Here is a 25,826-nt window from a genome sequence, read left to right as displayed (position 1 = left end):
CTTGAACGATAAGATATAATGACGTCCCTTACCTGGCGATGGTACTTCTCAAGATACGGTCGCGGTGATACTCGCAATAAAGCAAAAAATAATTATCAGGAGATTACTATGGAGCTTGCACACACTTTTCTGGTATCCTGCTGAGTTCCTTACTCGTTTTGAAAAAAAAAATGCGAAGAACATCGCCCGCGAATGACTGACAGGATGATATTATTATATCTAAACAGCTGAAGTCAGTCCTATAAGGGGAACGATATGAATTGCTGTTGCGTTGAAAAGTCATCAGAATCCCGACGTCGTACGTGTTATTAAACAAAACGAAATTGTTGATCGAGTTCTTTTAGGTTTGCAAGTAGTTTCTTTATCGGTTATCACATTCGTCACTTATTCAAATATTTATCAACTTTGAAGAATATTACTACGTTGTTTTCCTCATATTTGTATTAACTCTCCCTTGAAAGCTTATTTCGATTTCACTAAAAAGCCATTTGTTACAATAAATAACACTTTCATTTTAGGACCTTGTTGTTGTCGAAATACTCAATTTACGCAACACTTCGGGATGTAAGCTTTTAGGCTGTTTTGCCTTTTTTTTTAATTGGTAGCCTAAAGATTACATAAGAATCCAGCACCAAACAAAGTATGTCAACGGAAGGACAGCGTCTACAGCGAGAGCACTATTCAACGAAGCCGTACCTTGCGTGACAAATAATGAGTAATCACATGGCTTCAATTGCATAATCAGTCATAATTTATTTACCGTGCTATTTTCGGCACGGTAGCTGAATGTAAACAAGCCGTTGGTCGCGTGACGTTTGAGAAGCCTGAAATATTTTGTGGAGGAGGTTAAATCAGTTGTGTGAATTAAGGAGTGTCCACTTGAGCAGAGGCGTTAGATTGTCAGCGATCTGTATTTGGATTTTCGTTTGTTCACTGCAGGATTTGTTCACACTGCTGAGAGGTAAGAATTATGTTCCATATAGATAAGAATTTAGCTCACTTGTAAAGTGTAGTCTCGCCAGACTTCTGCGACGCGAGCAAAGATAATTCTGCCAAGAACTCACACTCTCCGCTCGATCGAACTAAAGTCATTTCCCCTGAAGTGCTTCTGCCGCCATTTCTGTCAGTTCACACAAACTTTCTGATATCTCCAGTATTCGCTGGTTTCCCTTAGTATTTTGAGTGCGTGGGTTTTTGATCTATTATAATTTCAACTTTAGCGACACTCGTCAAATGCAAAGCACGAAGACATAACGATTTTGATAAAGTAAAACAAAGGCGCCTTCAGTCGGCCTTCTGCATGAGACGAGTTAAAGTTACACACTCTCAGCAACAGGGAAAAGGAAACCAGTGATTGTCAGTTAAGATGGCCTTAACGGGAAGTTTTGATCGAAGATTCTCTTAGGAATGGAGAGAATAAAGGGACAAACTGTTTCTGATCGTCTTGAAGACAATCAGCTCTGATCATTAATCCTTCTGTCTGGTAGTTGTTCAGTTTTCATTTTTTCGCGTTAAGCAATGGAAGTGTTTGAACTGATGACAAAATACTCGCTTAATTCCATAGAGTGTACTTCATTTCATCAGACAGAAGTTAGAAACGAACTCAAATTCTCTTGAATCTGTTAAGAAACCAAATTGATGCTTGATTGCTTTGATCTAAATGCAGGTATGTCAGGTATTTGATAAAATAAATTAAACTTGCTCGCTGTCTGCTTCAGTGATTGACAAGAGGGTCCCGTATACTCTTTATGTGAAACGCGACTGAGCTATTTTTTTTCCTCGTGAATCGTGAATTGAATTTTTTCCTTTTCTTGAATCGTGATTAAAGATAATAAGATCTTTTTAGGTCCACGTGGAGTAATTTTTTATTTAAACGTGACCCGTGGATGAAGAACTGAATTAAACGTGATTCGTGAACCATTTTGTTTTGCGCGATGAATTCCCAGCTTTTTGATGGTTTTAAAAATGTATTATTCTCGAACAGTAGTGGTTAAGTTTTGACCAGGGTTATGACAGGACATGAACTTTACATGGATCAATAGAAGTCATAAAACAGACCTCTAATGTTCCTTGAACAACTAATGCAAGACATTCTGTCATCATTTGTCACTTAAGACTGTTCAAGACTAGGAAAATTAAAAATTTTGTTAGGGAATTTGGTCTCTTACTTTCATGTGAAATGTCTCAAAGGCATGAACGTGAAGAAACTTTGATATTATCCGTGATATGTGAAAAGGCCAAATATTTTTATGTGACTGAGTTTTACAAAGGGGTATAGGGGAATCACTGGCAATGAAAAGATACAATTCAAATTCTTAGAGACCTTTAAACTCAGTTCTTTGTGATTAATCAAGAATCTTTCTCATTAATATGTATAAGTAACCACATCATACTTGTAATGTGCATTTCAAGCCAAAAAATTTCAATTCCAGTATTAAATGGCCAGTTGTCTCTTGTTTACAAAAAGAACAAAAATTTCCTTCACATATTCAATAATTCTGATCATTATACACAAGATTTACAATGAAAAAGCTGATTGGTCATGAGCAGTCAATCAATGTACATGTAGAACAGTGTGTGAAGTTGACATGATAAAATGCAATATCTGAGGCTTATACTGCATTTATCTTCTTGAGATCAATGTCTGCCTAGTTTCCAAGACCTTAGAGTTTAGTGTTCTCAACCTTTTGCAAACCTAGAGAGATGCTCAAAATAGCTGAATGCCTAAAAAATTATAATAAAACAATTATTTCATTCAGCTTTTGACATCATGCTCAACCTCATTCAATAATCGCTTATTACTCCGGCGTCAAGACCATGGATAGACCATGGTCATCCATGTTTCTGCCATGGTTGTTCAGCAAACTTCCTGTTGTCCAATTCTGTTTGTAATAATATTCTTGATTAACAAATAAGATGACTGTTATCAATTAATCACAATATAACAAAATTGGAGAAAGAAACTACTTTTATACATTTTCATAAAAAAAAATCCACAACAACAATTAACTTGGCAAAATCCAGGACAACAGTGTGTGCACATGATGTGTTCTTTCCACTTCCACAGGCATGACACGTTAATTGTCCCTTTAACTGTTCTATTACACTGTCTAATTACAAGTATGACACCTACACTGTACTATAAGTGCTCAAATTGGGCTGGTGATAACCAATCATGTTGAAGGATTTTGTTATAGTTTTGATTAACAGATGAAAAGTTATATTTTCAGATAAAAGTTTTTCCTCCTCAACATTTTTTAATTCTGATATTTGCAAATTATTGAGCCCTGAAAAGGAAGTAAGGATTTTTTTATTGCACTGAGACAGGGTAGCCTATATTAAAGATCCATGGTTTTTAAAATTGTTGATTTTTTTTTTTGCAAGTCAACCCTGAGTTTTTTTTAACCATTACTTGTTTGTTTGAAAAAGCAACAAATGCATTCAGTGCACATTTGGGGCCATGAATCAATTTGTTCTTAGGTAAACACTCTCATTCCCTTGACCCTTTCACTCCTAAGATCTCTTTAGTAATTCTCCTTACTGTTTGCCATACCATTCTTATGATGTAAGTTTGGAGAATTTGGTATTGGATCAACTAATAATCCTCTAACTGATATTTTCCTTTGTTCATATCACTTACAATATCTGCTTGATGTTGTGTTGATATTTTGTGAGGAGAATTCCTGTATTGGTCACTCATGCAAGGTGAAGGGTTAAATAAATATGTTATACATGAGTTTTGATGTTGGTTAATGATTGCAGTTGTAAAATTTTTAGCTTGAATTCATTTTGCTGAAAATTAAATATTCAAGAAGCCAGGCACAATTTTTAAAGTTTTGGAGACAGTCCTTGATACATTTGTTAATTAATGAATGATCTTAATTTATTTTAAAGTCAACTCTCTGCTAATGGACACTCTCATAAGTGGCCAGTTCTAATTATGGACACTTTTTTCAATTCCTCATTTTTCTGCTTCAATTGAGTTCTTTATCACTATCCTCAGTTAATTGATATATACTTTTTCTTTTCACATTCCCTTCTTAGTTAAGCTTTTATTGATAAACATGAATAAGAGAATAAAACCAGTTTTCTCTACTCTTTGTTATTTTTTTATTTCATCAACAACATTCAATACATAACATAATGAGTACAGCAACTATGGGTGATTTGGATGATATTTCATGCAAAACATGTCTTCAATTGAAAATTGTAATCTTAAAACCATCATGCTGCTAGACAAACTCTGTAAAAAAAAAAAAGCAAACAAAACAAAGAGCTCTCATTCTGATTATTTTTGTATCAAAACAGTGAATATGTCAGTGAGAAGGACTTATCCAATCAGTCTTTATTAAATGACTAGGATCATATTCTGATGAATTCACTCTGTTAATTGCAAGTAAAAATAGCTTACAGAGGATAAAATCAAACAACAGGTCTGAAAATTAGCAACTTGGTCTGATATCAACAGCTTAGAAATCATTCATGCTTTGGTTTATTTACAACTGTCTTAGGTTATCACATGAAAACAAAACCAACCATAGATTTGCCCTAGTTATTTCTTTCCTGTTGGATATTAATTTTGAAATGGAAGTAGCAATTCGTATGTTTTTGGAAAAACAGCTTGGAAAACTCAGTGTATTTAAATTCAAATATCTTTCTTGTTCATAATTGCCTTTTTGTTAACATTTATAACTCAAGCAATTGTTGATGAACACAAAAATTATACAATTAGATTTAAGTTGAAATGTTTCTAATGAAAATAAATAACTCAAACCCTTTACGCATAAGCATCCGGTCCTTTACTCAAAATGTTTAAAAGAACACTGAAGGGTGGATGGTTTCCAAAGATAATGTATTACGAGGAATAAATCATTACCTTGGTTCAGTAGATGTTAAATTATAAACCTCATTTTTGCCATTTTTGGTTCGATTGTTATTATAAATGCCACAAGAAAGTTAGTTCAAGTTACTCACCTTTAATGACAACTTGTTTTTTTCGTTCTGACAGTTACATTACTAAGACATGGATTCCCATATTTCTAAAGAAAAGCTGAGAAGTAAGATTGTAACAAATTATTACGGAAGAAAGGAATTAAAACTGTCACGGTTGGAATTGCTTGAATTGCCTGAAGCGGTGCAGGAATTAACTGAGCTTGACGAACTTGACCTGTCATGGAATAAACTTAAAACAATACCTGAAAATGTTGGAAAACTAAATAATATTACGCTACTTGATGTAAGCAGAAACGAGCTGTCCATATTCCCCGCAAGTTTGACACAGCTGAAGAAACTCAGATGGCTGTACATCTCATTTAACAAACTAACCACCATCTCTGATGCTATTGGTGAGATGGTGGAACTGTGGGGACTGGATCTGAGGTACAACCGGTTGACTGTGTTGAGTCCAGCTATAAAACAGCTGAAGAAACTCGAACGGCTGAACATCTCACATAACAAACTAACCACCATCTCTGATGCTATTGGTGAGATGGTGGCACTGGAGAGACTGGATCTGAGTTACAACAAGTTGACTGTGTTGAGTCCAGCTATAAAACAGCTGAAGAAACTCGAATGGCTGAACATCTCACATAACAAACTAACCACCATCTCTGATGCTATTGGTGAGATGGTGGCACTGGAGGGACTGGATCTGAGTTACAACCAGTTGACTGTGTTGAGTCCAGCTACAACACAGCTGAAGATACTCAAAGAGCTGGACATCTCACATAACAAACTAACCACCATCTCTGATGCTATTGGTGAGATGGTGGCACTGGAGGGACTGGGTCTGAGTTACAACCAGTTGACTGTGTTAAATCCAGCCATAAAACAGCTGAAGAAACTCCAATCGTTGTATGTGAATGGGAATCCTTTTACAGTTGAAGGAATGAGAAGTGTTACGGAGCTAGAAGATAAAGGAATAATTGAACGAGTATATTCAGATCTCCAAGGTGAGTAAAGGAAATTTCTGTTCACATTATTGTTGTGACGTGCATTTACTAAATTGGTTCTAATGATTGACTTGCAAGTGGTTATTCTGCTTGTTACTGATTATTACAGGTAGCTGGCGATAGTTAAACTGTAATTACTGTCACAGTTTTTGTGTGGTAACAAAGTTGGCATCACTTGAGAAATACATGACATTTGTAATGGAAGTTTTTGTTCTAATATTGAAAAGCTTTATTTTAACAATTTGGCTCACATTGAAATTTAAGTTCATCAATAAGGAAATATGATTTGATGTGGAATCAAGAGAGTAAATGTTGTTACAAATGATTCTACGCAGTTAGGAATTACTGTTTTGAGTTTTCTTTCTATTGGAATGGAATTACGAAATGATAAAATGTATCCCAAGTTAATTCACTGTTAGGAATTTTTTAATTTTATTTTTGCTTTCCATTTGGTTAATTTGAAGTGTTTAAAAATTTAGTAACTTGTGGCTTATCAAACACAATTCATAAACTAATGTGATTAAATTTTGTGAATTAAGTTATAGGCATATAGCTTGAATTTGTTATTAGCATGACTGAATCCTGATTATTATTTCCATAGAATTTACACTGCAGGTGTTTTTTGTGTAATTATTTTTAAACTTACAATTGTTACCCTTTGGAAATACATGTATGTGCTTTTTTTTTCGTACACAATCAATTAATTGATTATTGACTCCTCACTACTCCGCAGAATTGATTGAAGTCCTTGCCTCTCTCTTGTGTGATCAGTCACAAGTGGTTCAGTTTAGTTTTGGTGTGCATGTTCTCAAACTCATCACTACATTTTATGCCAGAAGAATTATTATGTGTAACTTTTATGTAATAGTGGAATAAATGCATTAAGATCAGAAAAAAATAAACAATTTTGATGGTTAAGTTTATATATACCAGCCTTTAACTCCAACATTATTCATGTTAGGCATTTATAGTTGTTGATTTGTCAACCTTTACCTTTAGTTTGCTTTCTTTTTCAATTAATTTTTAGAAATTTATCAATGCGCAAACTACCTTTTTCTTTGTGTTGTTAAAACTCTTTCTTATTAGGCCCAATGAGAGAGAGACTTAAAGCACAGCTGGCTTATGAAAGGGCTTTGCAAGATGGATATGTCATGGTTTACCGTGGCAGAATATTACTCATTGGTCAGGATCGAGCTGGTAAAACCAGTTTAAAGAAGAGTCTGCTAGGCCTTCCATTTGACTCTGGAGAACAGAGCACTGAGGGGATTGAAGTGGATCCTTCAAAGTGTGAAATTGATGTTGACCAAGCTGCAAGGAACTGGCAGTCCATTGGTGAGAATAAACCAGGACTATTGGAATGTTCTAAAGATGTGGCAAAGATTGTTGCAGAGAAACTTTTTACACAAGAAGATCATCATGCTAGAAAAATGTCTATGCAGCAAGAAAAGCTGAGACAAAAAGACTCAGATAAAAGTTCAAAAGAAGATTTTGAAAAAGATTCAGCCCACATATCACCTGCAGATTTTGAAAAGGGATCTTTAGGTAGTTACAAACATGGCAAAAGAAAGGTAATATCAGAATTTTAAAAATGTTCTTCACACACATGTTTAAGGCACCTTTTTATGACAGTATAGTTTTAAATATTTAATGTCAAATGAAGATTATGTGAGCCTTAAAGTGAAGCAAAAATTAAAATTGTTCAATTTTTTTAACTGATTTTTTTTTACTTTGCAGTGGTCTTAGCCAAAAAACAGGGAACTGCTTGAAGTCTAAACAATAATTTCTCTCCCAGTACATGTACTCTCATTTTATCTAATTTACATCAAACTTTGGCACAGTTATTTGAGATGTGTAATGAGTTTGCTGGTGAGACTGAATCAGTGTGGTACTGAGAGTAAATAATTTCCCCTTATATGATACTTTACTTAGGTTGATGATAAAGGAGATTACCCATCAATAGATGCTATGGACAACATTAGCATTGAACACTCAATAGACTGCATTTTAGAGGAGCCCGAGGTAATTATTGATGTTGCTCAACCCCCTGATACTGAGAAGCATGTTCATCAGTGGTTGGAGTATCTCAAAGGCAAAGACATCAAAAGTGGTTTATTCCAAGAAGAATCCTATTACACAATGGATTTATGGGACTTTGCAGGGCAGCACCTGTACTATGCCAGCCATCCTATCTTCTTATCACAGCGAGCACTGTACATATTGGTGCACAATCTCAGCAAGCCTTTGGATGCTACAGCTGAGCCCTGCATGAGACAAGGTAGTAATGATGTGAAATTGGAAAACCCTAACAATGAAACAAACATGGAGAATTTGCTGTCATGGCTGGCTACAGTGCACAGTGTTGCCCTGGCAACTGATGACCCAGATGATGATGCACAACATAAGCTGCCCTACCTCCGTCCCCCAGTGTTTATTGTTGGAACACATGCTGACAAACCAGTTGAAGACATAGCAGTAATAAAGAAACAAATACAGGAGAGAATTTCTGGTATGGAATATGAGAAGCATGTGGTCAAACCCTTATTCTGCATTGACAACACTCAGAGGCCAAACTTGATCAAGAAATTTATCCAGAAGATTCAAAAGCAAAGAGGAAAACATAAAACAGGTGAGATATTTGATGTCATATTGTATCCTTGACAATGTGTTACTTGCAGTAATTGATGGTTTTATAATTGGTTACTAGCTTGTCTTTGCATCAATTCTTGGAACACTTAATTTGTGACCATTTTTTTGTTTAATCAAAGACCCATTTCTGACTCTCCATGGGAAAATGGACATTAATGCTTTTCATTTAAACTGCAAAACCGTTTACTATCTGCTTAAATCCATTTAAATGGTTCATGAAAGTGTTTAAACAATTTGCTCATCCATTTAAAAAATTTGCATCTGTCTAACTCTTTTGCTAAAACATTTAAGCACTGTGCTAGTCCATTTAAGAAATTTTGCGTCTGTTTAAGAAATTTTGTGTCCGTCTAAAAAAATGTAGCAAAAACGTTTAAACAGTTTCCTTCAGTTGTCTGTTTTAAAAAAAAATCTATCTGCTCAACTAAACCGTTTGTTTACCATTCTGTTATGAGCAGTTTGAAGTATCAATCCCACGTTTGGTTGATACTTGCCAGTTCTTGAAATGCAGGATGACCATATCTTATTTTGGTTTTATCTTTTCCATGATCATAGAAAGTGAGTAATTGTCCCATTCTTGGACAAACGAGTTAAAATATCCAGTTGTAGAAACGTAGAGCATCAAGAGCCAATGAAGCCATTCATTTGACTATGATACTGCCATCAATCTTGTTTGATCAGAACAGTGCACCTGATCTTTGTTTACATATTTGGAGAAGGAGAAGGAGCAGGAACTCTTATGAAAAAGCTATTGTTTCTTAATGTCAGTTCATCTACCCTGTCTATTTAGCAGGCTTAACAATTATCACAAATTCTCAGCAACTGGAAAGCTATTTTGTTGTGGTAAATTGATATCAATGTTTATGGATTGATGTAGATTGTTGGCAAGCATTGAGCATGCAATAATTATTATTTGACTTACATTTACATGTCATTCAGCAGTTGTGTTGTGTGTCATAATTTTAAAAGGTTGGTAGAAATGCAGAATGTTTAAGAGAGAGTGGTAATTAAGGGAAGGATACTGTCTTGGTTGAATGACTTCAGGCTTATAGTGCAAACTTAAGTTAGAGTTCTTTAATTTTTTATTAGCTGCAGTCTTCTTAGCTTTCAGTTACTTTATGTACCAGCATCACCATACTAGGCCATATACAATTTTGTTGACAGATCCATTAATTTCAGAGTTTGAAATATGGAACAGAAGATGATTCGGGGAGTTGAAGAGTTTATCATCTTAGCTATGTTGTCAGCAATGAAATATCAGCAATCACAAATGTATGATACAAACTATTCTCATTGTAAACACATGTTTCTGTGTTACATTATGTTTTGCATTCATTTTCTAAACATATCCAGCAAAGGAAGAAGGAAAAGCAGATGGAATAAAAGAATTGCGGAACAAAATCCTGGAGGTGTTGAGGCAGGAGCCTTATATGGGGGAGAAAATACCTATCAGGTAAACAAAAGTAATATTTTATCTGGCAAACCTCAATTCATGGACTTTGGGATCAATGTTATTCATGTATTCAAGCGGTTATGAAAAGGTTTTTTTAAGAGCAGTCGGTGTTTTTAGCATCACTGTATATGCATATAAATGTATATGAACACAAAGATATCATACCTACCCCAGTTTGAAGTTCATCAAAATTCTTAAAACATAAGACTGTACAAATACACAGCAGTCATATAAGTGCCAGCAAATAAAACTCCAATTCATGACATTGTGACAATATTGTGTTTTTAAAAAGGTGTGAATGTCTGTTGGATATTTGAGAAGGCACAGCTCTTTGAATTGAGATTGTTTATGTGAAAAATATAACCATGTTTGAATTCTCCTAATGTGTGGAGAAAGCTAGGCCAAGGAAATAGATGAATTACTGGAAGACTACGAATAAGCACATGTCTGTCTGAAGTTAATATCCAATTTTAAACACTAAAACATTTTAATTATTCTGTTGTCTTCTAGATGGTTTTTGTTTGAAAAGGTGATTGAAGCTTTGGTGGCTGAACAGATTTATCACAGAAATCTGCGACAACTTGAACATTATGCAAAGAAAGATTGTTTCATGGAAGATGCAAAAGAGTTTGAGTCCATGATCAGTTTTTACCATGGTCTGGGGATGATAATCAAGCACCGCAGTACAGTTGTACTGAAGGCTCAGTGGTTGATTGATCTGTTCAAACAGCTGATAACCATTTCACCTTTCAATAAACAGGTAGGAGAAAAATTTCATTTTTGAAAAGACCTAACTTAGAAAATGTTTAATAATTTAGACCAACAGAAAATGAGAGTGATACTCTTTTTCAATAAATCAGCAACTAATGCAACAGCTGTAACTCTTTGATCTTTACAATTGTTGGACCTCAAGTTATTTCATGTACCTTTTGCAGCTTTTCAGGTCATAAGCTGATTTAGCCTTTTTACTTTACAAGAGACTTGCATTAACTTGCCACCACTAACAGTAATTGTAGTCACACAAGGGAACAGTTCTTTTTGCTTGTGCTAAATGGCTTCTGCAGTGGTGAATAACAATTAATAATCACTTCTGAGGAGCCTAAGACACAAAATTGCACATTAAGAGTGTCATTTCCAACCATTTTGATACACTGATTTTGTAAATCTTGTACATACATGTTGGAAACATTCAAAGGGAACATTTAGTGGACCTCTCTTATCTGGAATTCCTGTTATTTATATATTTTGTAGAATGCTCGATATGCTGATTTCTGGAGGGAGCTTGAAGGAAGTGGCATCCTTAGCATGGAACATGTTGATTATGTGTTCTCCAGCTTTATTGGACCAGGAATCATTAGAGAAGACATTCTGGACATGATGGAGCAATTTGGTTTGATCGCTAAGTTTTCAGTTTCCCCAAATGAGGAGAAGTACTTTGTACCAGCTCAGTTGAAGTCATCACCTGATGAACTCTGTGAGATGAAACCATCATCAACTGATCCATGTCCATTGTATCTCCTCTTTGTCCATGGCTTTGTCCCTCATGGTCTTTTCCTGCAGCTTGTCTCGCGATCCATTCGTTGGTGTTCAAAGACATGGGCCACGTATCAACCCACCCTGTACCAGAATGGAGCATGGTTCATCATTGGAAAAGATATTCATGATTTTGTCCTTATATGCAAAACAGGATTTGTGAAGGTAATCTTGAGACAAAAAGCACAAAGTCATCAGGTTGTAGGACAGAACTCCGTCCAACTAGCAACTCTTGTTCGTGAATTTCTTGAAGACACCCTAAAGAATTTGTCACAAGAAATGCCATACCTGAGGGGACTGCAGTATAGGCTGTGTGTTGCATGTCCTAACTGTCATCGAAGGACAGAAGAAATGCGTCGTGCATGCTCAGACCACATGAAAACCACTTGCACACACAAGGACTGCCTCCACCTCATTGATGCAAATGAAGGTCAACCGGACATCTGTAAGCGAAAACCTTGGGATATGATAGAACCAGTTTGTGGATTGAAGAAATGGTTCTTGAAAAGAAGAGGCCAGGTATAATTGACTGGAAAGCAAAGATTTGTAGTCTCAGTTTCATGTTTGCTTTGCTCCTCTAACTAACTTGATGTGAATGTCAATTAGGCTGTTATCAGTGTTGAGAAAGGGAGCCCTGATAGATTGACTTCAGTTTTAAATATAAGTCAGATATAAGATAAAATGATTTTTGAATTTTATACTCTTTTGTTTTTCCTTGGTAAAGTACTGATCGATGTAAATTTATGTGACCACACGCAAAGTCTTTTTATGTAATTATCACAATCTTATATGGTCTCTTTTCTTCAGGGTTTGTCCTCTTCAAATGTAGCTGTTAGATCACATAATGAAGCAAGTGAAATCAATTCAATGAAGTCTGCCACAGCATTAAAGGTGACTCTCCTGGGCAGTGAGTGGAGTTCGTCAATGGGAGGCTTGTCCACCATCAACAGACAGCTTGCCATTCTGTTGGCCAAACACCCCGAAGTGGACGTTACTCTCCTTGTCCCACAGTTTGCCTGTTCTGAAGAAGAGAAGAGAATGGCTCGAATGCACAATGTATCCCTCAGAGAGGCACAAAAACGGCCAGGCTATGCCGACCCCCTTGACTGGCTGAGTGCCCCACCGAGAGATCTGGACATTGACATAGTACTGGGTCATGGAGCAAAGCTTGGTAAACAAGCTCAATTCTTTAAAGAATCGCACCAGTGCAAGTGGATACAGGTGGTGCACACTGCGCCTGAAGAACTTGCAGTGCACAAAAACTATCCCAAGGCCATTTCCAAAGGTGAAGAGAAGAATTTAACTGAAGTAGAGTTGTGTAAGTTGGCAGATGTTGTGCTAGCAGTTGGACCAAAGTTAACAGACGCTTTCTCCGTTCAGCTCTGCTCATGCAAGAGTGAGGACGACATCCTTGAACTGACTCCTGGAATTTTCCGTGAGTTCTCTGACGTAAAACAAGCCCCAAAGGAGCGTAACAAGTTCAAGGTATTGACGTTTGGCCGTGGTGACCCAGAGGACTTCAGCTTGAAGGGCTACGATATCTCTGCTAGAGCAATAGTTGAACTGAAAGACAGGTCGTACCATCTGATTTTCGTGGGTGCACCTAACGGTAAACAGGATGAGGTTGCAAAGAATCTACTCAAGAGTGGAATTGATAAAAAACAGCTGATCGTCAGGAAGTTCGTGGAAAACAAGGAGGGATTGAAAAAATTATTTTGTGAAGTTGACATCTGCATCATGCCCTCCAGAACAGAGGGGTTTGGTTTGACGGCCTTAGAAGCGTTGTCTGCTGGTCTTCCCATTCTTGTCAGTGGCAACTCAGGATTTGGTGAAGCACTCTGCACTGTACCATCAGGTAAATCATTCGTGGTGGAGTCTGAGGACCCTGAGGAGTGGGCAAAGGCAATTGCTGGTGTCCGACAGAAGGAGAGATCAGATCGACTTCGAGACTTTCAACAACTGAGGAGTTCATATGAAGAGAAGTTTAGCTGGGAGAAGCAGTGTGACAGTCTTGTGGAGAAGATGTGGGACATAGTTCATGGTGAGAATGTTTTAAATATCCTTCAAAAAGTATTTTAGGGGGCTAATCGGCCTTCGGTCTCTTATTAACTGTGGCGGAAAGCATCAACACCTCATATAAAAAGAGATGTTGAACATGAATAGTAATCAATCGTTTTATCCTTATGTTGTTTACTGTGTTATTGAAATAAAAGCTTCTTTCTATCTTTTTAGCCTCTAAAAGACGAGACACAAGTTTCAGAGCTCGGCAGGCCGAAGTTATTGACACGTCAACTGAACAACCAACAGTTGATTCATTACTGACTCGAAGTGAGTAAAAGAATTTAATAACACATGATAATTGATATCCCAAAGAAGTACAGACAGGTTACGAGGAGATTTAGCAATTTTTTTTCCTAACTTTTGACTTCAGGCCAGCTATCTTTCGTAAAAACTTAGTAAGGTACTCTTTACCTATGAGACATGTTTTTATTTATATCACTACACTCTTCAGTCACAAACGTAAGACGTATACAAACAAATTTGATTTTTTTTATTTTCTGATCCGGACGGACGGCTTAGTTTTATTTATGTCGTTGAGTCATTTGAAGTTTTCATCCAATTGGAGACATGGGGAGTTGTTCTGCTTTTTCTCAAAGCAAAAGCAAAGTGTAAATACTGTTTCTATCAAAACAAGTTTATGTTCTATTCATGATACAGTTGTCTTTCGAAACAATATTGAGGTAATCACATATTCATACGGTAGAGGAAATGCATCAGTATATTTTAAAAGCCAATAGTTTTTTCCAGGATTCCTTTTTCCAGTTACGCAGATATGTCAAAGTCTAGACCTCGTCGTTTATTTCTCTTCTCTGTTTCTTCTCTCTTGATTATTAGTGTATTTATTCACGGGAAGAAATCGAACTCAAGAAGTAGCTTAGTTGACAGCTACAGCTTCCTTTGGTCTGGTGGTTGAAGCTCTTTCCCTTTTTACCCGAAAAGTTTCTCTGAAAAGATTAGGAATTGTTATTTTCCAGCAGATGATTGTTTTGCTTTTTATCATGCAGTTAGATTAATAAAAGCGTTCTATTTTCTAGGTTCTCATGACCGAATCATCCAGAAACTTCAGCAGATGCAACTCGATGCAAGCAAAGTCAAGAGCAGAACGGATCTATTACTGGGGCTGAGGAAAATTGCATCAGACAGGGGCTTCAGAGTATCCGACAATAAAGGATTAGGAAATTTCATGTTCTATGCCTTGTCCGAACAACTGGGAATTGTTAAGGGAATCAAAATCCCACATGGCAAATTAAGACAAAACTTGGTTCAGTACCTCAGGAGTGACCCAAAACTTGTAAGTTGATGTTAGTATGTCTAACAGAGTATGTCACGTGCTGTTATTTTAAGAGTATGATAAAGGTTTTAGGGATGATATAAGCCACTTGGCCAACACCACCAGAACCTATCCCAGTGTTCACAACGTGAAGTGACCAGGAGTGCTGTTACTATTCCTGTGTGGAATGATGGTCGTTTTAACCAGGAACTCTTATACCAGCTTGTACCCTGGTGGAAAGGAGAACTTGAAAGATTTAAATTTGCGATTTAAGAAGACACTCAATGAAGTTGGTTACAATTAAATTCATATGTTACTTAATTTGTTGTCCGAAGAAGTAAGCCACCACAGTTTTAGTCATTAGAATATGACCAAGTTTAAAAAAAGTTCCATTTAAACCTCCATCAGATGACAGAATTCTAGTCATTCTCTCAATGATGGATCTTTCTTGTTGTTTTCTTGCTGTTTGCAAAGCGTTTTGGAATATACACGAACGTTTTAAAAGACGTTTCAAGCACACAATTTGTTACTATGCAGTAAATTTCCAATTAAAGGTCGTCTAGTACCATTCTGATAAAATTACTCCCTGACTCGTACTCTACACGCGCTCAAGTTTCTATCAACAATCATTTGAAGTTTCCTTCTTTAACTGATTCTTCTTACAGCCGGATGGAACAGATCTGTTTCACTTTGTCCATGGACATCAAACATGGACTGAGTACCTTGAACACATGGAACAAGATGGCACTTGGGGTGATCACGTGATTCTGTGTGCCGCAGCGAACCACTTTAAAACGTGCATTCGTGTGGTCAGCAGTCTATCCTATAGCAATGATGTAATCATTACGCCACATTGTGCAGTTGACGAAAGCAAACCTCTTGTGCTGGGACATATTCATGAGGTGCACTATGTCAGCCTTCAACCCGTGCAAGGTACACTCGAATTATCATAAAATTTTGTCTTTTATATTTCATGCTTCATCACTGGCTCCCATCGCAATAATCAGACTCAATTCATGCACTCTGTTGTTCTCCCTCGCCGTTTAATCACAGGGTTCTGATTATTGTGTTTACAGGTTAAAGTGGCAGGCCCCTACAGTCACCTTGATTGGCCCTTATGAAGAGCCCGGCCTTACAGAATGACTTCATAGGCATACAGACCATTGATGCAAATTGGCCAACTAGAGCTTTCTTCAGCCTGATTTATCCAATGTAAACTTTTAAAATCTCAGATTTAATTCGAGATTCTATATTAGTTTTCCAATGAATTGCATGAAAAGGAAAACAACCCAAATGACAAGGGGTGTAAAGAAAGACATCTGTTAATCTGTAATAAAAATAAATCAAAGAGATCAAATGAGCAAAGTAATAGCGAAACACGTGTGTTTTAAAACTTTGTAAATTTCCTAGCCGTCCCATACAGAACTAAAACGTGAAACACCGATTTTTACGTCCTCTTAGCAACGAAACCTCGTCAGCAATTAAGTCGCAGTTTTACTTTGAACTCAACAAAACGCTAACGTTTTACCACACGTCGCCGTGATGAAATCTTAACTCCCTCAGTCCAAGCGCGTCCACAACCTCGAGAAACTCCAACCCGAGATCCCGGGTTGTAAGACGGAATGTAAACGCGGGCTATTTTCGATCAGGGCTGGGCAGGTTACTTCGCCAACGTGGGGTCTGTAAAATGCCGAATAAAGCAGCGTTCCGAATAGAGTACGGCGGACGCATAAATTATGACTGATTATGCTGTCCTTCTGGTGACATACTTTGTTTAGCGCTGGATTCTTGTCTAATGTGATAGCATCCATGAATCATTTGCAACTTATTGTGCTTTACTGAAATAAAGGCAAATAAAAAGTCAGCCAAATTTGTAAAAAATCCATTTTTGTTTGAATAATGCAACTGGCCATCGGTTGTAAAAGCTATTACTGGGTTGGCAGTCAATTGCCGTGTTGAGTTCATAGGCAGGTAATATTCTGTGGACTGGAACCCGGTTTCCCTGCACCTCTTATATACGGTGAAACGGAGGCGAGGTAACACGTTCTCTCGCTTCTGTGTGGCTACACGTAGGCTGATTATTTGTCCTGAAAATAGACTGATTTTCATGATAATTTGGTTCTATTAACTGAGTTGATAATGTAAGATGGCCGCCGTAAATGGTTTGTAAAGCTGACCTCTTGATTGCTAACCCTTCGTTAGAGCGAATAACGATGAGCTATCGCTCAAAACGTCAGCTGTAAAAACTGTTTACGATGATTGATTTACATGCACTATCAAATCAGTCGATAAAATCAAGTTATTTTCTAATACCGACGCAGTCTTACAGTTTCTTTATAAACTTACCCCCTTTAGGATTTTCACTGTTCGTTTACGAGCAAAATGTAGTCGTTAGGATGAATGATTCTCCCGATACTTGTCTATTTTAGTTTAAATCATCGATGCAACAAAAAGGTCAAAAAACACTTAGAAGAATCGAACCTAATCCGCATGTTACTAGTCCTTCAAAAGTTGCGTTTATCTGATAACTAACAAGTTTATCTCCCCCCCCTCCTGCTATCTTGAATTTTTTTATTTAGAATGACAAAACGCTAACAGCCAAGAAGACCATTTCTAAGAACAAGTGAAGTATCCTTGTAAACTTGATAAGCTTCCTTGATGATATGATATCCAACTCAGTAGTTCGAATTCGCTGTGGCTGTCAATCAGGAAGATTACCTTGGAAACTATCATGCAACGGTATCAATATAGGTCACTTAACACGCGCATAGGCGCTCCAGATGGATTTGGCTAGCGTCGAATGCTTATGGACAGCACTTTAAGTGAGAGGTGATAAAGGAAATATTGTTGATGAATTCCATACACTCGTCTTAGGTAGGGGAAGACTCGTCTGGTGGTGACGACAAAGACAGAAGATAAACGCGCAGATTTGTTTGTTTGTTTATTTTTCATATGCTTATTCAATATGTTTCTTTCTTAATCCTGTTATCACTATCGATTTGTGGTTTGGTAAAATCTCACATGTGAAAAGTGAATACAAGATGTGTTTTCTGTTACTGCATCTCGTAGCATATCATTAGCAGGTCATAATTTGAGTACACACTTGCACGGTCTGTACTTTGAATAAGGAATACAGGGAACTCTTTTTTTCGTTAAAAACTTTCGCAAACGTATATCTTTTTAATAGACTATTACACTTTACTTTCCGATAATCAAAACGAACAACCTTATCGGTTTCTTTCATATTCCTCTTTTTTTTTACTTGAAAAGCCTACCATCCGATTGCACAGTTCTAGTGCGGGAAAATAAGGAACTTCTGCTTTGACATAACCTTGACTGCCTCATAATTGATAATTAATTGATGCTTCCTCTATCGCGTCCACGTCATTATGGTTCGGACGAAGTATTAGAAGCTTCTGTATACTTACTGACCAAGTAAGAGGGCCATACGGAAAACATCATCTATTTTCACTGTTCTTCGTTAAGCAGAACTGCTCATATCTCGGTACTTTTGTTTTAACTAAGAGACAACCTCTGAAAACGTTAACATAATATATACTTTCAAACAAGGGAGATCAGAACTTTTAATTCTAGATCAGTGTTAACCGCTTTTCGAACAGATATGTTCTTTGGGTTTTTGTGTATCCCATGATTTTTTTTTCTTTTTTGAATTTTCATTTTATTTAGAAGAGCCCGATTGTCTCTGACGCTCAGAGTATCATTACGAACTCCTTCAAGTTAGTTGATATTTTATCAGATTTGAATTAAAGAAAATCATTGTGTGGCTATGTGTCTCTAGAAGATTGCAATACTTGTCATGATTTTTTAACTGACACATCTCCCCTTCGTCCTCTCAATGGTGGTAATAAGAAAATTCTTGGCGATGAAAAATGATTGACATCGATGAGAAGCAGGTAGTTTCGCAAAAAAGGCGAGAGCCTTGCGTTTAAAATTATTTCTAAGTTATTTTAAATGCTACAAGGGAAGCTTACATGTTCTGTCACTCGTCCAAACTATACTGCCAGCCATCTTCGAGACTTTCTAAACAAATTCATATCAACCACTAAAACGAGTCAAAATATACATATTTTCAAGGGCATGAAACATAATAGAACATGTTTTTTTTCCTAACCGGTTCTAATTCCTAAAACTGAGAATTGTGTCAATTGCTTGCGAATACATCATATTTTCGTTTGTCTTTCGGTTCTTTTTTGGTTACGACAAGGGAAGACAGTTTTTTATAGAAATCATAATAAATTACTGGCTTGAGTGGGGAACTTTTAATGCAAATAAAAAATCTTTTATTTGAGATGACAAGAACATTAATTCTCATGTTTACTTAATATTAACTTAAAACAACAACTGTCAATGTAATACACGCGACTTGCGTTTCATGCACACATTCGGTTCGGGTCCAGGGGCCTATTTCTCAAAAGTTCCGTTAACGGACCCGTGGCAATATTTTTTAATCAGAATTTTAAGATTAGCACAGCAGGTACTGATACTCTAACCAGTCCATTTTGTTTCTGTAGCTTACATGTTAATTGTATAATTTTCAAAACCCCCATTTTGAATAAAAACAGAACAGCTCGGGGCCAGTTAAGTTATCGGAACCTTCGGGAAACGGCCCGTAAACTACGCAAGAAGCGGTTGAAAACTTTTCAATACTTCCACAGTTAGACCACCTCTGGCTGTTTGAAGCATTCACCAACACTTGTACCATTCCATTACACAAGACCAAGGAGGGTTCATGCAGAAAAATTGCCCTGTTGTTGATTTTCTTCTTTCTTGCACGAACACTTCGATCCTCATACAAGGGTACCCAGAAAAGGTGATCGCCGGGATAAAATCGAATGTATCCTGCTTGGACTGGGTTATTCAGTGTATGTTTTACAATGGTATTCAAGTCTGAATTCGCTTCAAAGATCTGCAATGAAAAAAAGGAGAAACCACTTAATCATCGGGTAAAATTTGTTCTCAGGTAAGTTACTTAAATGAGATTCTCTCCCCCCCTCCCTCCCTGATATAATTTATTTTCTAGATATGTATTGACATCTCATTTAATCCCTTCGCTGATATCACTGGACGAAAAAACAAAATTCCGGTCACGGAAGTGTTGCTAAAATCTGTGTTTCTATTGCGGAAACGTAACGGCTAACATGTGTTTACGTAGACAGAATCATGACATCTATTCATCATATTTCCATCGCTGTGGACACAGCGGAACCGGACCACTTTTTCTACATGTTTCCGATGGAGAGGAGGACAATTTGAAAAAATGTGAAAAAAAACTCCAGATTTTGGAGATCACTGAAATTACTCTCATCCTGAGCGTTATTTATAATTCTTACATCAATTTTAACTATAACTAACCGGTAAATCCTCACCCAGCCTGCGCATGCGCACAGAAAAAGACCTAAGACTAGAAAATGTTTAAAGAATAGACGAAATTGACAGCGTACTAAAAAGTGACCGTCACGTGTTGTACCTTTTCGACGTTTTGCTCTTTATATGCAGTCCAACTGGTGCCATCAGTAGAAAACGAGAGCCTGTAGCTTTTTATAAACGATCCGTTTGCCTTTCCTTGTGTGGCGACTCCGCATACTATGCGCCTTGCTCCTATATCAACCTGTATATAGTTATCAATGATTTTAGAAGACTTCTGACACCAACCGCTGTCTCCATTGAGCCGTCCTTTGCGTGGATAACAGCTGAGATAATTGGAACTCGCAGTGATTTGGGCGTCAGGTACGATGTCTGGATCCTCTACTCCTAACGCCTCGCAAGATGGTATAGCTGGAAGAAATGTAAATTCAGAACTTTTGCATATATTATTTCAACACGCTTGTTGCGCTGGTAATCAGATCTTTGACACATGTATTCTACGTATTCCACGGCATTTTCTTTTGAGGTTTCCTTGTAATTGCTACTTAAAGTGTCAAATCGGTTTTTTTTATACAACTGTAGATACCCTTCACTTCGGATAGAGGTCCGCAAACCAAGCTACAAACCTTGTTTTTCTGCTTGATTTTATGGCCCAGGCACAAAGATGGTCATAAATCCGAGCAGAAAAAAAAGCAAGGTTCTGTAACTTACAATACTGACCGAGAAAACGTTAGTAAGATATTTATCATGAGAAATCGCGATGAGCAAGTTATTTACCATAACTTTGGGTTCACATAGAGGGGGAAGGTTTCAATTTAAACAAGCTTGTTCACTTTAGGGGTATGTACTGTAATTTAAGGCCTGCTAAATTTATCAATCATAGCGCACGTACAAACTGAGATACAATAAATGTTGTTAGATCCGACATAATGTTCATTCACATCTATATTAATTTAAAATTTTCAAGAAAAAGCCAATCTTAAATCCTCTTACTAGTGCAAATTCTTCCATCTGCAATAACTCCAGGTTTACAAGCACAAATATACGAATCAAGGGTATTCTGGAAAATGGCATTCGTGTTACAGACAGGTAATGAGGCCTTCCATTCATCAGCATCTAGCAACAAAAAATTGGATGTACTGTACTTATTAGAAACTAATTGAAAATAGGCCTTGTGCATGTTCACGTCAGAATATCCACTCTCACCCCCAAACCTCGTTTTCACGGTGTACTCTCATAAGTCTGAATGCGAAAGTATTTCCGAACCACTGAAATCAAAGGTTGCCCACATAAAAACAACAAGGTGGAGTAAAAGTTCCCGAAAATTTTAGTACAAAGTAGGCTTGGACTGTTATTTTTCAGTAAATGCAGAAGCTCATTACCTAATGGGCTCCTGGTAAATAACGTAATCGTGCATAATAGCTACATTATGCATCATATTATGATATTTCATCATATTTTATGCTGAAATATCAAAACTGCCAGTAAATAGACAAATAAATAAATAAGTTGATACATAATTAATCAAATAAGTAAATTTAAGCGAAAACAAGGAATGGAAGATTGTTGATATTTCTCCCATTTGTGGTGGTTGTGATTTGGATTTCACTGAAAGGGACCAAAGGTTGTAGGATAAAACAACTTGACATGGATCTACTTACCATTATAATAAGTGCGTTATCAAGTTTTACTACTCTGATGTCAACGAATACGAGCAATTGAGTTTTGTTACCTGCTGTTTCCATATCGCAAGGAACAAGAACAGTTTTTCCCTTTATAATGGAATCACTTGGATGTTTATTTGGACCCAATTCATTGACCAGCTCCCAGTTGGCTTGTTAGCTCAATTGGTAGAGCGCTGCACCGGTATCACAGAGGTCATGGGTTCAAATCCCGTACGGGCCTGAGTTTTTTTCAGGTCCTATTTACAACTACTCGTTTCAGTAGTGTTCTTAGCTGCGAGGATCTCTTAATTTCAACTCTTAAAACATATTTCAGCGGAATACGGTTGTCTTTTGTTGACATATTCATTCATCCAAGGTCAATGTTTATAACTGACTTACTCAAATCTGTAAGACAGAAAAAACACAAAACAAAAGAAAATGTAACTATCCCATCCTTTAGGAAGACGTGATGATACAATATTGGGATTTTTTCACAATCATAAATAAAAAGAGAAAAACATAGCAACTTAAAAAATCAGATAAGTTCTGCAAGCATTTTATAGTTTAGATGCTTTAGACTTCTCTTTACATATTTTTATTTCTTTAAAAGGAGTTGTGTTAAGAGAGAATTTTTCTGGAGACCGCGTGAAATCCAAAAAATGTGGCACATGCCTAGAAAAAGCCCTACCTTCATACTTCGCTCAAAGATACCTTAGGGTAAGTCTATAAACGTGGTATAATTTTTTTGTTCAGAACTGTTTTTATTTTCTAGAAAATCACCAAACACTATATCGAGCTCCAACCGCCATAACAGTGGCCGAAATGAAGCCGACGAGTAGGGCAACAAAAACGTTATTCTTCAAAAGCGCAAAAGAAAGCAAGTCTTTCCGAATATTATATATTTGTATACGAGGTATTAACAAATGATTTGAATCTAATAACGGGATTATTGACATAACTATGAATTATTGGCGAATATTTGAAAATCGCCAAAATTTGATTGATTAAAAATTTCATTTTGGAGCAGTTTTTCAATAAAAATTTTTCCTACTCGGTATAACTCGGAATCACTTGAGATGAGCATTTCTGAAAATTGGAAACGATGTTCTTTTCAAGGATATAAAAATTAATTTGGGGCTCTTAATTACTGCGAAGAAATAGCCCGATCTATTTCGTGCAAATCGCAACGCCGCCATGTAAACAACCGCAGATAATCCAATTATTCTTTTATTATCGAAGTCATTATTTCTTCAAAATCTTACCGCTTTGAGCTGTGCTTTATCAGAAACTCAATATGTTACCCTTACCTTCTGAAACCAGTGATTAAGGAGTGATGTTTCCATTATTTTTGTTTCAAATCACCATGTTCACTTGAAAAGTGTTTACAACGTCCGGCTTGACCATTTACAATACTCGGAGCTGTTCATAAATCATCGCAAACCATCGCAACTCTTGACTTATTTCTGCTTCCATACAACTCCAGTATATACAAAAGTCTTTTTAGCACGATAAACCAAGATGCTTTGATCGCTTACAGTTTCAGTTAAGAAACGTTTGGCTCCCCAAATGGCACAACGATGTTCACCAAGTCGTGTGTCATCACTCATGTTTGTCACGCAATCACGCTAAACGTGCACAGGACACCCAGACAGGCATTCGTCTGCAGACATCGCTGTACCGAGTGCAGGGCCAACTAATATTTATTTCTTAGTCAGTGTTATGTTTTAAACAAAAACCTGCGCGAATTCACTTAAAAAACGCTGTAGATCTCTTTTGAGTGTTTTGAATTAGTGCCATTCTGAAAAACTACTTTTTGACGTTTTCGTAAATTTAGTCACCCCCTGGTACTGACTATACATGCGTTGTTATCGACTCTATTTCCACGACTTCGCGCTTGCAAAGATTCTATTTATCAATAGGCACTTTAAGCATGACGTTTAACGGCAAACGGCAAACGCAAGCTTGCCTTTCATTTTGTTACCTATTTATGGAATTCTTAAAAAAATCCTGCACAAAAAATAAAATAAAATAAATCAAACCTACTTAATTCCGTTTACACATGCCTAGAGACAGACGACAGAAATTGAATTTTTGACGTTCGCGGGAAAAACAAACGTCATGCGCAACCTCTCAAATGACGAACTTCCCAGTAAACTAAAACAACTGGAAGTTAATTGTCTAGTGCTCCGTGATTATATACATCACCTACGTGTCCCTAGTGGATCGATAAGGTCTACCACGACCTTCAGTGGCAGGCAGACAGGTTCCACGGTGAGGCGTTCTTTTCTAATGACACTGGAAAAATTCTACCGACTATGTAAACAGAACAACAGACTAACAACTTCGTGCTTTATCTAAGCACTTTGAACGTTAAACTTCACTAAAAACGTAAATCTTCGAGTCACAAAGTCGGCCGATTGTAATAGGCCGCGAGACATTACGTGTTATTTGATATCGCCTGACTGTAGGTCATTACAATTACATTTTTTAAAGCTTTGGACTTACACAATCTCTGTTTTTTGTTTTTGTTGTTGTTGTTGTTTTTTTTAAATTTTCCTTACGATAGCGTGCTCATCAATTTAAACCTTTCGATTTTGTACCTTGATTGCTACGATGATAATGGCCATCGCTAGAAACTTGACAGTTTTCTCAACTCGAACTCGGAAAAAGTTGTTTCCCGTCCCTTAATCAAACAATTAATCGGCCATTCTTTGAGATCCCGCATTCTCGACAAGACAGAGGCGGCGTACCCTCGGAGATTCAAGAAATCAGGAAGTTCCTCCATACCAGCTAACTGAATGGGTTTTATAAAACAAAAAAAGAAAGAAAGAAAGAAAGAAAGGAAAGGAATACAGTGTCATATACTTTAGGTGTTTTCCTGGTCAATGAAACCAATATTCAAGCTACATATAGTTCGTCACTGCTGACAGGTACAGCTAAAACAAAGGGCTTCGATCTTGCTCACGTAAGGCTGCTTACGATGAACGGAGATATCGAGATACCGAAATATTGGAAGGCAACGTGAATATCGATGCCCGTGCTAAAATGAGATCGACTTCCGATTCAACATCATTCACGCCCACAGCCTGTTTGTGTGCTGAGATGTCTTTCTCACATAAGCGCAGAGGGACTATAAGAGAAGCTTTTCCTGCAACTCGACTTCGCTTATCTTGGGAGCAGCATCCCCCAACTAATCTTTGAAAGGAGCAATTGATTTCCATTTGGTACGCTCACCTCTTAAAAAAATCGGCGGCCAAACGAAAACACCATTTTAGTTTGCTTTGGAAAATTTATGGCGCGACGCTCATTATATGGTTAGAAACTGTGCCTAATCTAATTTATTTTTTTAGCGCTGAGTATTTTAGAAAGCTACTCCCAATTTAATTTTTCCACTCCTGCACCTGTCTACCCTGCAAGCCGTCACAATTTACAAAATAGGATAACACATTTTTTAACGTCGTTAAAAATTAATGCAGTGAAATTTCCTCTATGCTGTAGTAACATATAGCTAATTCATTTAGCAGTCTAGGGTGACGCATGAGTGGTATCGCGCTTAAAAAATGCAAACAACGGTAATTTTAAATTCTGGATTTAAAACTTTTTCCTGGAAATAAAAAATAGGGGATAAGAAGGAAAGAAAATAAGAGCGTATTGGTAACCGAGCCTCCTTTCGAGTGACATGTTATTGCGTGACACCATCGCAAAAAACGAACGTCAATGATTCATTTCATCTGTCAGGATGCTCTGGCTCGTTCTATAAAAAACAAACTTCCATTCTTATTGTGAAAGGAAGACTTGTAAAATGTGAGTGTTCCAAGCTGAAATATGGTTATAACTGTCCAGCAATGCGACGTTTCCGGCAGGAA

The 25,826-nt window shown here is 37.0% G+C and overlaps 1 protein-coding gene across 1 annotated transcript; it reads left to right on the top strand.

The window, feature by feature from the left end:
* The first annotated feature begins 780 nt into the window (after positions 1-780).
* On the top strand, positions 781-16,268 carry LOC149051907 (uncharacterized). Its single transcript, XM_089196951.1, has 12 exons — positions 781-961; positions 5,009-5,951; positions 7,038-7,519; positions 7,881-8,577; positions 9,948-10,047; positions 10,558-10,807; positions 11,299-12,099; positions 12,388-13,621; positions 13,813-13,908; positions 14,676-14,932; positions 15,577-15,844; positions 15,988-16,268. Exons 2-12 carry the CDS (start codon positions 5,024-5,026, stop codon positions 15,990-15,992), a joined length of 5,118 nt encoding a protein of 1,705 aa, XP_089053077.1. The 5' UTR covers positions 781-961; positions 5,009-5,023; the 3' UTR covers positions 15,993-16,268.
* Positions 16,269-25,826: the final 9,558 nt, after the last annotated feature.

This window comes from Pocillopora damicornis, chromosome 1 (assembly GCF_964200805.1).
Source record: "Pocillopora damicornis chromosome 1, jaPocDami1.2, whole genome shotgun sequence".
NCBI classification, from domain to species: Eukaryota; Metazoa; Cnidaria; class Anthozoa; order Scleractinia; family Pocilloporidae; genus Pocillopora; species Pocillopora damicornis.
This window is presented reverse-complemented; position numbering and strand designations above follow the sequence as displayed.